Source organism: Rhincodon typus, chromosome 10, assembly GCF_021869965.1.
Source record: "Rhincodon typus isolate 14 chromosome 10, sRhiTyp1.1, whole genome shotgun sequence".
NCBI classification, from domain to species: Eukaryota; Metazoa; Chordata; class Chondrichthyes; order Orectolobiformes; family Rhincodontidae; genus Rhincodon; species Rhincodon typus.
In genome coordinates, this window is record NC_063341.1 from 50,259,919 (window position 1) to 50,271,946 (window position 12,028).

The 12,028-nt window shown below is 38.2% G+C and overlaps 1 protein-coding gene across 5 annotated transcripts in view; it reads left to right on the top strand.

The window, feature by feature from the left end:
• The window catches only part of rnf220a (ring finger protein 220a), a 462,984-nt gene that overhangs the window by 337,848 nt on the left and 113,108 nt on the right, over window positions 1-12,028 (top strand). For 4 of the 5 annotated variants that reach the window (XM_048602023.1, XM_048602025.1, XM_048602024.1 and 1 more), the window contains 2 exons: window positions 2,667-2,762; window positions 10,936-10,978. In XM_048602023.1, coding sequence (XP_048457980.1) covers window positions 2,667-2,762; window positions 10,936-10,978 — 139 coding nt within the window. Of the gene's footprint in view, window positions 1-2,666; window positions 2,763-10,549; window positions 10,783-10,935; window positions 10,979-12,028 lie in introns of those variants that run through there. The other variant, XM_048602027.1, reaches the window with a different exon arrangement.

The following is a 12,028-nucleotide window of genomic DNA, read 5'->3' on the forward strand; positions in this document are numbered from 1 at the left end:
TGTGCTCTATTAATCATTTGACTTCTATTTTGAATAAAAAGGTTTTGGGAGGAAAAGAGAATAATTTACATGGCAAAAATACTATCTCAGTATATCCTGGACATGAGACCAGCCATAAACTACAGAAGAAAGAAATGATAAATCAGTAGTTAAAGAAGAAATCTCACTGTCAAGACATATTTTATAAATTATACACTAACAAAGAATTAGTATTCCCCTTCGTATACTTTTCTTCCTGTTTGTTTCTGCTGATTAAAACATGTGCGTGTATTTTTGTTTAATTAGTTTAGTTCACTGGTCTCACTGGGGAGGTGAGTGGTGGCGGCAAGTGTTGGAGTTGTTTAGCTATTGGGTATGACCATTGCACCAAGAAATTAACTAGCAAACGCTGAAGCACCCCGAGTTACTAAATAAACCTCTAACGTTGTTAGTTCAGCTCTTTCACACTGTCATCCTTAATATCTTCTCTCCACTAGTTTCCCTTATTATTTCGCCATCACTAATCATTCTAAACAAAAATAGTTATAAATTGGCAGAAATAATCAATCACACCGATTGCAGTTAATACTAATTGTTTGTTTTCTTTTACAGTGCATTGTTGGTGTTATGCTTTAAGTACTAGAAATGGAGCTCTGCCAATCTTATTAGCCATACGTAATGAAGAAGAAATATTTCTTTCAGGGATTGGTGATAGGGAATGACGATTTATTAAAAGAATACATCTTTGTGCCCAGTAGACATGTTTGAGTTACTGATTCTCTGATATCACAATGGTTTGATGTGAATGATTGGGAGCAGAGTGACAAGGATGTTTTTAACACTCGGTACTATGTAATGAGGATAGACTGACAGAATCTGCCTTGTTCATGCTTGGAAAAAAATGATATGGCATGATTCAGGTTTTTAAAATGCCACAAGGTAGGGATAACGCAGATGAAAGCAGGTTATTTAACTTCAAATTTGATTGTCGTACTAGAGCACTCGAGTACAAAATTGACAAGCCTCAAGCAAGACAAGAGATTAGAAAAAAATTGCTTTTTCCCCATAGACTTGTAGATATGTATAACAGATTCCTATCAAAAGTAGTTAACATTATGTTGATGAAATACTATAAAAAGACCTAATTGCAAAAGAGATTGAATTTAAAAGAATATGTATATGATCAAATTACAACAGTTCCAAAATTTGATATGGGACATACTTACTTGGGATCAAAGTAACAGGTAAGGACTTAAGAATGGTCGACAGATACCCTGGAGTTTTTCCCAAACAATCTTTGGACTCAAATGAAAATAACATCGAACTTTCTTCTCATGGAAATGTTCTAAGCTTTTTTTTGGTCCTTGCAGCAGATTAATAATTTGCGGAGAATGCATGAATGCATAATTGGACAATTTATTTCAGATCTATTGGAAAAAGTCAAGTTAGTGGAGTATACAAGCTTTTTATCATTTCAAATGTGCTTCACACATTTGTTGTGATTCTCACCCTAAGAGATTTATTGATAGACAATAGACTGCCACTGGGATATTAGTACTTTGAATATGTTAACATGTTGTTGTATATAGCTAGTCATGATTTCAAGCTTTTTTTCTAGTTTTACTCTGTCTAGGCCAAGGTTTTCAATTCCACAATGCTATTGCCCAGTTTGCTGTGACTGAACTAAAAAAAAACTGCTGGCTTACTTCAATGTAGATTGAGACAACTGTTCATGTTCTGAGTATTTGGTGCTTTGAATGTTGCCTGGCCCATTTAATTTCAACTGAAGTAACTTTGGCATACAACCTTCAAATAGAACATTCATACCATATCCTCTTTTCAGAGAAGCAGTAGCTATCTCGGTTCCATTATAAGATAAAATTAAACAATGTTTGAAGTCTTTGGAACACTTTTACTTGAAAAAGGGGTTATATAAATACAAGTTGTTATGGTTATTGTTATATTCCATGTAGTGGCAAGCCAAAAGGATGCATGACTACCCTCTTCATAGAGTTTCACATGGCTTCTCATCGAATTCGATTTAAGCTCTGGCTTCCAAGAGTTATTCTGTAATTCTAGCAACACAACAATGCAACATTTCCTTTGTGACAGTTCTTATCTAGCAGTGTTAGCAGGCAAGTAGTGGAACATGTTATAATTTTAGTTATAGAGAGTCAGTGTTAATGTCCACTACATTCCTATTGTGGCTCAGAGTTGAAATATGTGAACTTTCCACCATGATTTTCAAACACACTGGCATTATCAGTCAGATAAAATTGATGTTAATGGAGAAAAAGCATTTATGTAGACAAGATCACAAACTAGTAATGCAAAGGTTTGCAAACATGCAAAATATTGACGTTATAACTGATAATCTGAACACAGTTATAAGGGTTAAGGTTTCATTGTCTCATCCCTCTTGAATGCTGGAAGCAGAAAAGAATAGTAGCTCTGAAGAAGAACAACTCAAGTCTTTAAGTTGATGAGAAGATGCCTGTGCCCTGGTTCACTGCCAGGTTCTGTAGGTCTTGTTGCATCAGTGTGTGTGCTTCTTTAACAATATGAATTGTAATCCTATTTCAACAAGATTAATATTTTCCCATGTCTGACACAGCTTTTCAAATTCACTAAGTATGGGATGTACTGTGAATGACGCTTCTTTGATTTTTTTTCTTCTCTCTCTGCAGCCTGTTCTGCTATCTGCGCCAATTAAAAGGGAAGGGGAATCTCCTACAGCATCGCCTCTCTCTACAGATGACACTCATCATTCAGACAGATATCAGGTGGGATTGGAGGAAGAACAGCATCCATTGACTGTTCTAAGAACCCAGGTGTAAAGTGATTTTTATGCATTTCCAGCCAATGTTCCAGCTATTCTGATTCTTTTAAAGGGGAAGAGATGTCACTATCAGGAAACCTTTTCAAAAAGAATCTCATCAACAGGACAGAATTTATATTGAGTGTGTCACCAATAGGATTCACTTTACGATCAGGGCTTCATTCAAATGGAAAATCTCATCAGCAAGGCCCATTTTAAATGGGAATTTTCAGTAGCAAGATCCTTTTTAGAAATCACAATCTTACAATAAGTAATAGTAAAAGTAAAAGGAGCTTCTGGAGTGAATACCCTGAATTTGCTGCAATGACCTCAATATGAGTCATATGCAGTTATCATTTTTTCCAAAAAAAAATCAAAAGAATGTGACATGGCCTGAAATGTTGCAGAGACTTCATTGTTGTTTGTCAAACAGCACAATTCATTTCCTACCACAAGATCTCAAGGATTAGGTTGAATGCGGTCGACTCCTAAATACCCCTGGAATGGCCTCGAAAGCCACTCAGATGTAAATAACCACTACACAGTCAGATAAAAGGAATGAAACCAGATGCACCACCCAACATCAACCAAGACACTGGAAATGACAATAGCACATATAGCCGTGTTGACCCTCCACGGTCCTTCCAACATCTGAGGGCTTTTACCAAGATTGAGAGACTTGTCCCACAATGGCTTGGCATCGAGGTTCATAGAATAGAATCCCTGCAGTGTGGAAGCAGGCCATTCAGCTAATCAAGTCCACACTGCCCCTCTGAAGAGCATCCCACCCTGTCCCACCCCATCCCTATAACTCTGCATTTACATGGCTAATCCACCCAACCTACACATACCTGGACACCACAGGGCAATTTAGTATGGCCAATCCACCCAACCTGCACAGTTCTGGACTGTGGGAGAAAACCCCACACAGACACTGGGAGAAAGTGCAAAAGCCACACAGACAATCACCTGAGGCTGGAATTGAACTTGGGTCCCTGTTGCTGTGAGGCAGCAGTGCTAACCATTGAGCCACCGCGCCGCCCTAACACTCATGGAATCATACCTAACAATGTTCCAGATATCATCATCAACATCCCTGGCTGTGTCCTGTTCTACCAACAGCACAGATCTACCAGAGGTAGCAGCACACTGGCACGCGGTTGTGACTTCTTGTTACCATCCAAAGCCCTAACCGAAAAATCAGTTCTCCCCCATGTTGAACATAATTTGGAGGTTGCATTGAGGGTGGCAAGGGCACAGAATGCACTCTGGGTAAGGGATTTCAATGTCCAAAACCAAGACAAGCTTGGCAGTAACTGAACTGAATCCTAAAGGATGTAGCTGATAGACTGGACTTGTGGCAGATTGTGAGGAAACCAATAGTTGGCAAGACCTGCTTGACCACATTCTCACCATCTAACTGTAGCAGATGCACATGCCCATGACTAGCTCTGCACTCCTGCCACATTCAGTCATGAATGGTGGTGGACATTTAAACAATTCATTGGAGGAGGACACTCCATAAATATCTCTATCTACAATGATGGGAGAGCTCAGTACATTTCACCAGTCCAGGTGAAAAAGACATCTTCAACATGAAATGCTGAGTTCATGATTGATCTTGGCCTCCTCCTGAGATCTGGAGTATCTCAGATTTCAGTCTTCAGCCAGTATGATTCATTCCATGTGATATCACAAAATGGCTGAAGGCACTAGATACCGCAAAGGCTACGGGCCCTGACAACATTCTTGTAATAGTACTGAAGACTTGTGCTCCAGAATAATCCCCTGCCAAGCTGTTTCAGTACAGTTACAAACTGGCAACTACCTGACAATCTGGAAAATTGCCAAGGTATGCCAAGCAGAACAAATCCAACTGACCAATATGCCCAATCAAACTACTCTCAATCATCAGAAAAGTGATTAAAGGTGTCATTGACAGTGCTACCAAGTGGCACTTACTCAACAATAATCTGCTTGCTGGATGACCCGGTGCACTCAACTGCTGACCTCATTACAGCTTTGGTCCACATAGAGATAAAAGAATTGAATATAAAAAGGAATGTCCTTGATGTCAAGGCAACATTTTACCTTGTGTGGCATCAAGGAGCTCCAGCAGAACTGGAATTAATGGGAATCAGGGAAAAACGTCCCATAGGTTGGTGTCATGCCCAGTACAAAGTACGATGATTGTGGTTGTTGGAGTTGAGTTACCTCAGTCATAGAACATCATTGCAGGAGTTCCTCAGGCTATTACCCTTGGCCCAACCATCTGCAGCTACTTCAATCAATGACATCCTTTCCATCGTAAGGTCAGAGATGGGGATGTTCTCTTATGATTGCACAATGTTCAGCACAATTCCTCACTCCTCAGATACTAAACTAACCTGTGTCCAAATGCAGCAAGCCCTAGAGAACACTTCAGTTTGGGCTGCCAAGTGACAAGAAACATTTGTGCTGCACATGGGCCAAACAATGACTATCTCCAACAAGAAAGTGTCCAATCATTGTCCCTTGATACCATACAGGATTATCGTCACTGAATTCCCCACTATCAATATCATGGGAGTTATCACTGACCAGAAACTGAACTGGACTAGCCATATAAATAGTTTATTCAAAAGAGACTAGGAATTCTGTGGCAAGTAACTCACTTCCTGACTCTTCAAACCCTGTCTACAATCGATAAGGCATGTCAGGGGCGTGATGAAATACTGACACACAGTGACAGCATTGTGTATCATATACAACAACTCACCAAGACTGCTTTAACACACCTTCGAAACCTTTGACACCTAGAAGGACAAGAGCAGCCAATAAGCTGGAAACACTATCTTCTAAAAGTAACCCCCCAAAACCCCATACCGTGCTGACTTGGAAATATATCACTGTTGCTCTGTCAAAATCCTGGAACTCTCTCTGTGACAACAATGTGGGGTGGCTACACCACAAGGACTGCAGCAATTCTAAAAGACAGCTCATCACCACTTTCTGAAGGGCAACTAGAGATGGGTAATTAATATCAGCCTGTCCATATCCCATGAATGAATAAAGATTTTTTAAATGAACAGAGGTAGGTTATTTAGCGTCTGAAGCCGACTCTGTCATTTGATAAAATTATGGCTCATTTGCTTGTGACCTCAGGTCCACTTTTCTTTCTGCTCCCATTACCCTTGTTGATCAAAAGTCTGTCTAACCCAGCCTTGAATACATTCAATGATCCAGACTCCATTGTTGTCCTGGGGTAGGCCATTTGGTGTCTCAAGCCTCCTTTGCCATTCAAAAATGTGGTAGCTGATTTACCTCAATGCCATATTTCTGTGCTATACTTCAATGTCTAGTAATTTGTTGATATAGATTGAATATGCCTGTGCACACTCAGTAACTTAGTTTCAACAACCATCTAGACAGTGAATGTCGAAGATTTATCACTCTTTGAGTGAAGACGTTCTACCTCATCTCAGTTATATTCTAAGACTGCTCCCTGTTTTTGGACCCCTGCAACCAAGGGAAAGATCCTTCGGGTATCTACCCTGACAAGCCTTGGAAGAAATTTGTAAGTTTCAATTAGATCATCTCTCATTCTTCTGAACTCTAGAGAACACAGGCAAAGCCTCCTCAATGTCTCTCTTAGATCAATCTTCCATCCCATGGAATCATGGCTGCACTTGCACTGTGGCAAGCATATCCTTCCTTAGGAGACAAAAACCATACACAGTACTCCAGGTGTTGTCTCAATGAGGCTCCATAGCTGGATGAAATTTGGGCATCTCCATGGGATCATTCATTTGGTTGCCTCAAGATGATGCGCTGTGGCACCGTTAGAAATGAAGTTGTACTCATGTTTCCACCTGAAGTTAGAGTGGTCCATGCCATCATTGGCAGGGATTGAGGTAAGGCAGTAACAATTATATGGAGCACCCTGTTCTGTTTTGTGTCATATTCTAATGGTGAACTGAATAGCCACATTGAGAAGTTGTGAACAGGAATTCCCAGTGAAGGAAGCAAAAGCAGGAAAAAATGGGGTTTTGCAATTTAAGAAAAATATCCTTTAAAAGACTGTTTGTGGGAATCTTTAAATACTGCATTGTTTCTCAATTTTTTTTTAGCTAGTGAAACTGTGAAAATCCCGTTGTCCAATAAAAGCATTATGAGAAAGCTCATTTGGATCACATAAAAGTCCTATAAGCTTAAGAAGACTGGTCAATAAAAATAGTCATTATAATTAAACAGAAGTTCTTTAAAATAGACAGGCTCTGGACACTAAAGAAAGCTTTCATAATGTTTAATTATAGCATTTAGCTTAAAACCAAAAAGAAAACCTTTAAGCATTTATTCTCCAATTTCTTCTAACCCAAAGGCTTTAACTTATCCTGACATATTGCTCCTCTGGCATCACTAGCTCTCCATTATTTTGAACAAGCAACCATTCATATCTTAACTTGGGTGGTGAGTTTTAGCAAGCTATTCAATCACATGGATCATCATAGTCAAACCTGATCTGTTCTCAGCTTAACTTCAGACATGAGCTCTTGGATAATGACAAAGATCCAGAACCAGGGTTGATTTACCTTGCCAATGAGAAGTAAAAGTAATAATTAGAACAGATAATGATGATGATAAAGTGCTTATTTGGTGGAGGCAGAAACTGTTTTACTTGTCTAACATTATCCTGTTTATAAAACATATGAACCAAGCACAGAACTATCACATTTTTATTTGGCACAGCTTTAGCTGTCAAGAAAGAGAATGAGAAAATAAAATGCTTCTCAGTATGAAGCTGGAACATCACTAAAGTAATGTTAATTTTTCTGTTTGATTTCAAATGAATTATTGTTATAATAGATTTAACATACTTTGCCCATTTATTACAAATATGATTTTGAATAAATATTCACTCTCCATTCTTTGTGTGCAGATTTATTTGCCCCTGTTCCATGTCACAGATGCTTAAAAGAAAAATAAAATCAACTAACTTAAGAAGTGTTTGCTCCCCTTGCCATATGACTGATCAGTGCAAAATCCTATCACTATATTTAAGCATCTCTAAAACACACTGTGCGTACAAACTGTTTTCCTCACTTACCATGTACTCCACACTTGTAACATATTCAAGATCAAATTTTAACTAGCTCAAATTTTAGGTAAAGGTTGATCAAGCCATAGCTAAAAGGCCCCGTGTGTATGTTTGTGGGTAATGCTGCAATTTAACAGTCTGAAATATACAGGCTACTAGTACACAGAATGGTCAGCTTCCTGCTGCTTCACCATGGAGAAGTGATATGAGAAGTTATATAGAGCTAAGTGAAGAGTCCTTGTGCTACTGACAGATCTATCTCTCTAGGTTTCATAAGTGAGCTGGACTGGCTGGTGAATTATCAACTGTCCTGAAACCTGCCTAACTTAGTACCAAGCTTATCTGTGTGCTTAGGGGTTTAATTGGGTTTGGGATTTTCATTGCTGGTATATCATCTGGGAGATACCTCAACACAAAAAAAAAATCTCACTGGGTGGTCATCTCGATCCCAAAGTGATCTCATTTCTGAGACCTCCCCCATCTCCCCAAAAAGAGGACAGTCTGTGTAAGGAAAGTAACTCTGTATTGTGTTTCCGCTTTGCAACAATCACAAATACAACAAGTTAAGTGGGTGTTCTTCAGACTCACAGTTCTTACAATTATGTAGCTTTTCCTTGAGGTTTTTCCACGACCTGCTTGATGCTCAGTAATTACAAAACTAATTATTTTTCAGAGATTCTTTTCATTGAGGAGGTTTCAGGTTAATCCACTTCCAACAACCTGCACTGAAAACTCTGCTCACATTCTGACAACTATGATGAATTATAGAACAGCAGCTGAGACACTCCACAATATTTTAAAACAATATACAACCTTCTTAATAAAACAATTCACGACATAACTTTTTAAACAGAGTCTGCTTCCATAATCTCTCAATGACAGTGAATTCTTTAAGAAGTTTCAGAATTTGGATGTGCACCTTCACCAAAGACTAATCAGGTTTTCCTTGGCCATTCCCTATTTGTAAATCAGATGTAATTAAAATCTATCTATTAGTCACTAGATAAATTGTTTACAGACAAATCGTCCAATAGAAGTGAAAACAGTACCTCCAGTCATCTTCAGTGGCAAACAATCAGATGGGAGAAAAGTTAGTTTTTTTTACATGGTAAGTAGTTGTTGTTATATTTAGGAAAGCCATGTAATAAAGTATAGAATGGGAGACAATTTTTCAAGTGCGCTACTTGGAAGTGTGGTGGAAGCAGGTCGAATATTTTCCAAACAGGAATTGATTTGCTACACTTCAGGGAAAAAGTGGGAATATGGGACTTATGAATAGCTATGTCGAAGAGCTGGCACTGGCATGATGGGGCGAATAGAGTCCTTGAGTCCTGTATGCATTATGATTCTATTCCTACAGAGAAAGTAAAAAAAAACCTTGTGCCCATGAACTAATTGTTGTTTGATTATCTCAGCAAGTGAATTACTAGATCCTCAACACTTCTAATTATAAATAGTTTGGATAATTGACGTTCTTATGCAGCTGATGAAAATGTGTGCTTTACTAGTTGTGCTATCATTAACCTCCTTACATGCAGAAGGGACGTGAATGTCTAAGAATCATCCCTCCGTGAAGCTGCTTTTCAAGATCACTTTTTTCTCCTATCTTACCTTTGTTTGCTTTTCACAAGTTTTTTTTCCCTCCAGGCTGTTGAGTCATTTGTGTTAAAATGTTGCATAATTGTTCACTATCCAGGAAAAATAATAAATATATTTGCTGCTCAGTTATTTATAGATAGTCCATAAATGTGGCCTTGCCAACATTCTGAGAACAAATAAAACCCTGATGCTTGTAAGTATTTTCCCTCTATAACGATGGGTAGATGCTGCTGAATTTGTGATTTTACAGGTATGCCTGCAAAACAGCTAGTCGTTGATGTTAAATAATATATAACATGGATGTCATTCCCACTCTTTGAATATCACACTACTATTAATGTGGAATGATTATTCTTCAGGTTACATGGGCGTGATAAATGACTGTACCCTACATTCGACATTAAATCGTCATAATCTTACACATTTTGCTGGAGTGATGCTCGTAAAATGAGAACATTTTATTTTAGAAAGTTAGTATGGTATATGTTGCCATCAAAAATGATTTAGAAAACTGTTACAGACCACTGGAGCAGTGTGTAACATCATCTAAACTTCATCTAAAGTTCCTCAATTGAATCTTGTAATTTACTCAGATTAATATTCATCTGTGTTTAAAGAAAATCAGGAAACTAGTTCATCTTTCTTTTGGAATTTAAAAAAAAATCATATAACTTTCAAAGCTACTTATTGCCCACTGACAAATATTAGCTATCTTTGTAACAGTTCCAATGAATGGCTATTCATAAAGTAAATCCTATTCAGTCTAAGCTTGATTAAGGTAAGAATAAAAAGTTGATGCAGATTTTTTCTTTCCATTTATATCTATAGCTGATCGAAATTGACTTTGTTTCCTTTAAGTTTTCAATGCATCAAATACGTTAAATCAATTCCGTGTAATGATTGAACAAAACAAATGAATGATCCAGTACAGAAATCAGACTCTGATTGAGTAGAGATTTTGGTTCAAACAGCAGAAGATCCAGGCACTGTGTTTCAGTGCTGGTTTGCTGCCACCTATCGGCCAATGGAGGCACGTGCACGTTGTACTTTGCACTTTCACCTTGCACTCCCTGGTCACGTGACCCCACAGTTTGCAAGGCCTGATGTAAGCTGAGCAAGATGCCGCTTCTTGGTTTGAATCTAATGACATCCTCTCTGTTTCTGTGATCTGCTCGGATCGGATTATAAAGGTGTAAAGTTCCCAGGTGCTACATTCATGCCAAGTAATATTGACAGGTCATCCCACTTTAATCCTGCTATGGAGCCAGCAATAATGGAGGATACAGAACAGACCAATGGCAAGGAGGAAGTAGGTTTTGTTTACATCCTGTACAGTTAGGCAATGAGAAAATCCACTGCAATCTGTCTGTTTCAGGCATATTTTTCACAGATATTCAAACAGAATCTGACAGTTTAAGTGCCTCATGTTTATTTTTCACCTTTCTTTTCTGCTTCTCTTTAGACATTTTTGCGAGTAAGGTCCAACAGGCAAGCAAGGCTGAATGGTAAGGTTATGTTGACTGATAACACCAACTTTTTAAAAATATTGATTTGCAAGCAAAATCCCTATTTTTTTCGGAAAGTGGCATTAGAATTAAAGTGATGTCTTTTGAAAACAAAATCCAAATATATGCTTGAAACTTGTATCCTTTCTCTGTTTTCCATTCCTGAACTTTCCACTCTGTTTAATGAGCGAACTTAATGTTGATTAACTTTATGTCTTTATTCTGAGTGGGAGGAAGTGACATACCATGAGATGCTGCACTAGAACCTAGATAATGTGTAGATACAATATCAACACCTATATGATTTCTTCTAATCTTCATATTTCTCTAAGGAGCACAGGAACAGCAGTAAGCCATTCAGCCCCGTGAGCATGTTCTGCTATTCACTGAGATCATGGCTAATCTGTGGCCTAACTCCATCTTTCTTTGGCCTATATCCCTTAATACCTTTGTTTAACATAATTTATCTATCTCAAATTTAAAATTAACAACTGATCTAGCATCAACTACCATTTGTGGAAGAGAGTTCCAAACCTCTATTATCCATTGTGAGTTGAAGTCCTTCCTGACATCTCTCATGAATGATCTAATCCTAATTTGTAGACTGTGTACTTTTATTTGTACTTTTGTTCTTTTAAAAAGTATATTCAATAAATAAAAACTTACATGTAGCACCTTTAATGTAATGAAACATCCCAAGGTGTTTCTCAAGAACATTATGAAACAGAACTTGACCACAAACCACTTGAGATATTAGGGCTAATGGCCAAAATTTGATCAAAGAGGCAACCTTTGAGGAATTTCTTAAAGAAGCAAAGTGAGCTGGGGAAATAGTGAGGGAATTCTATTAAACATAAAATTTCCTAGCAACTCTGAAGACCGCTTACATCATTATCAGAGATAGTAGGAACTGCAGATGCTGGAGAATCTGAGATAACAAGGTGTAGAGCTGGATGAGCACAGCAGGCCAAGCAGCATCAGAGGAGCAGGAAGGCTGACGTTTCGGGCCTAGACCCTTCTTCAGAACCTTCTTCTGAAGAAGGTTCTGAA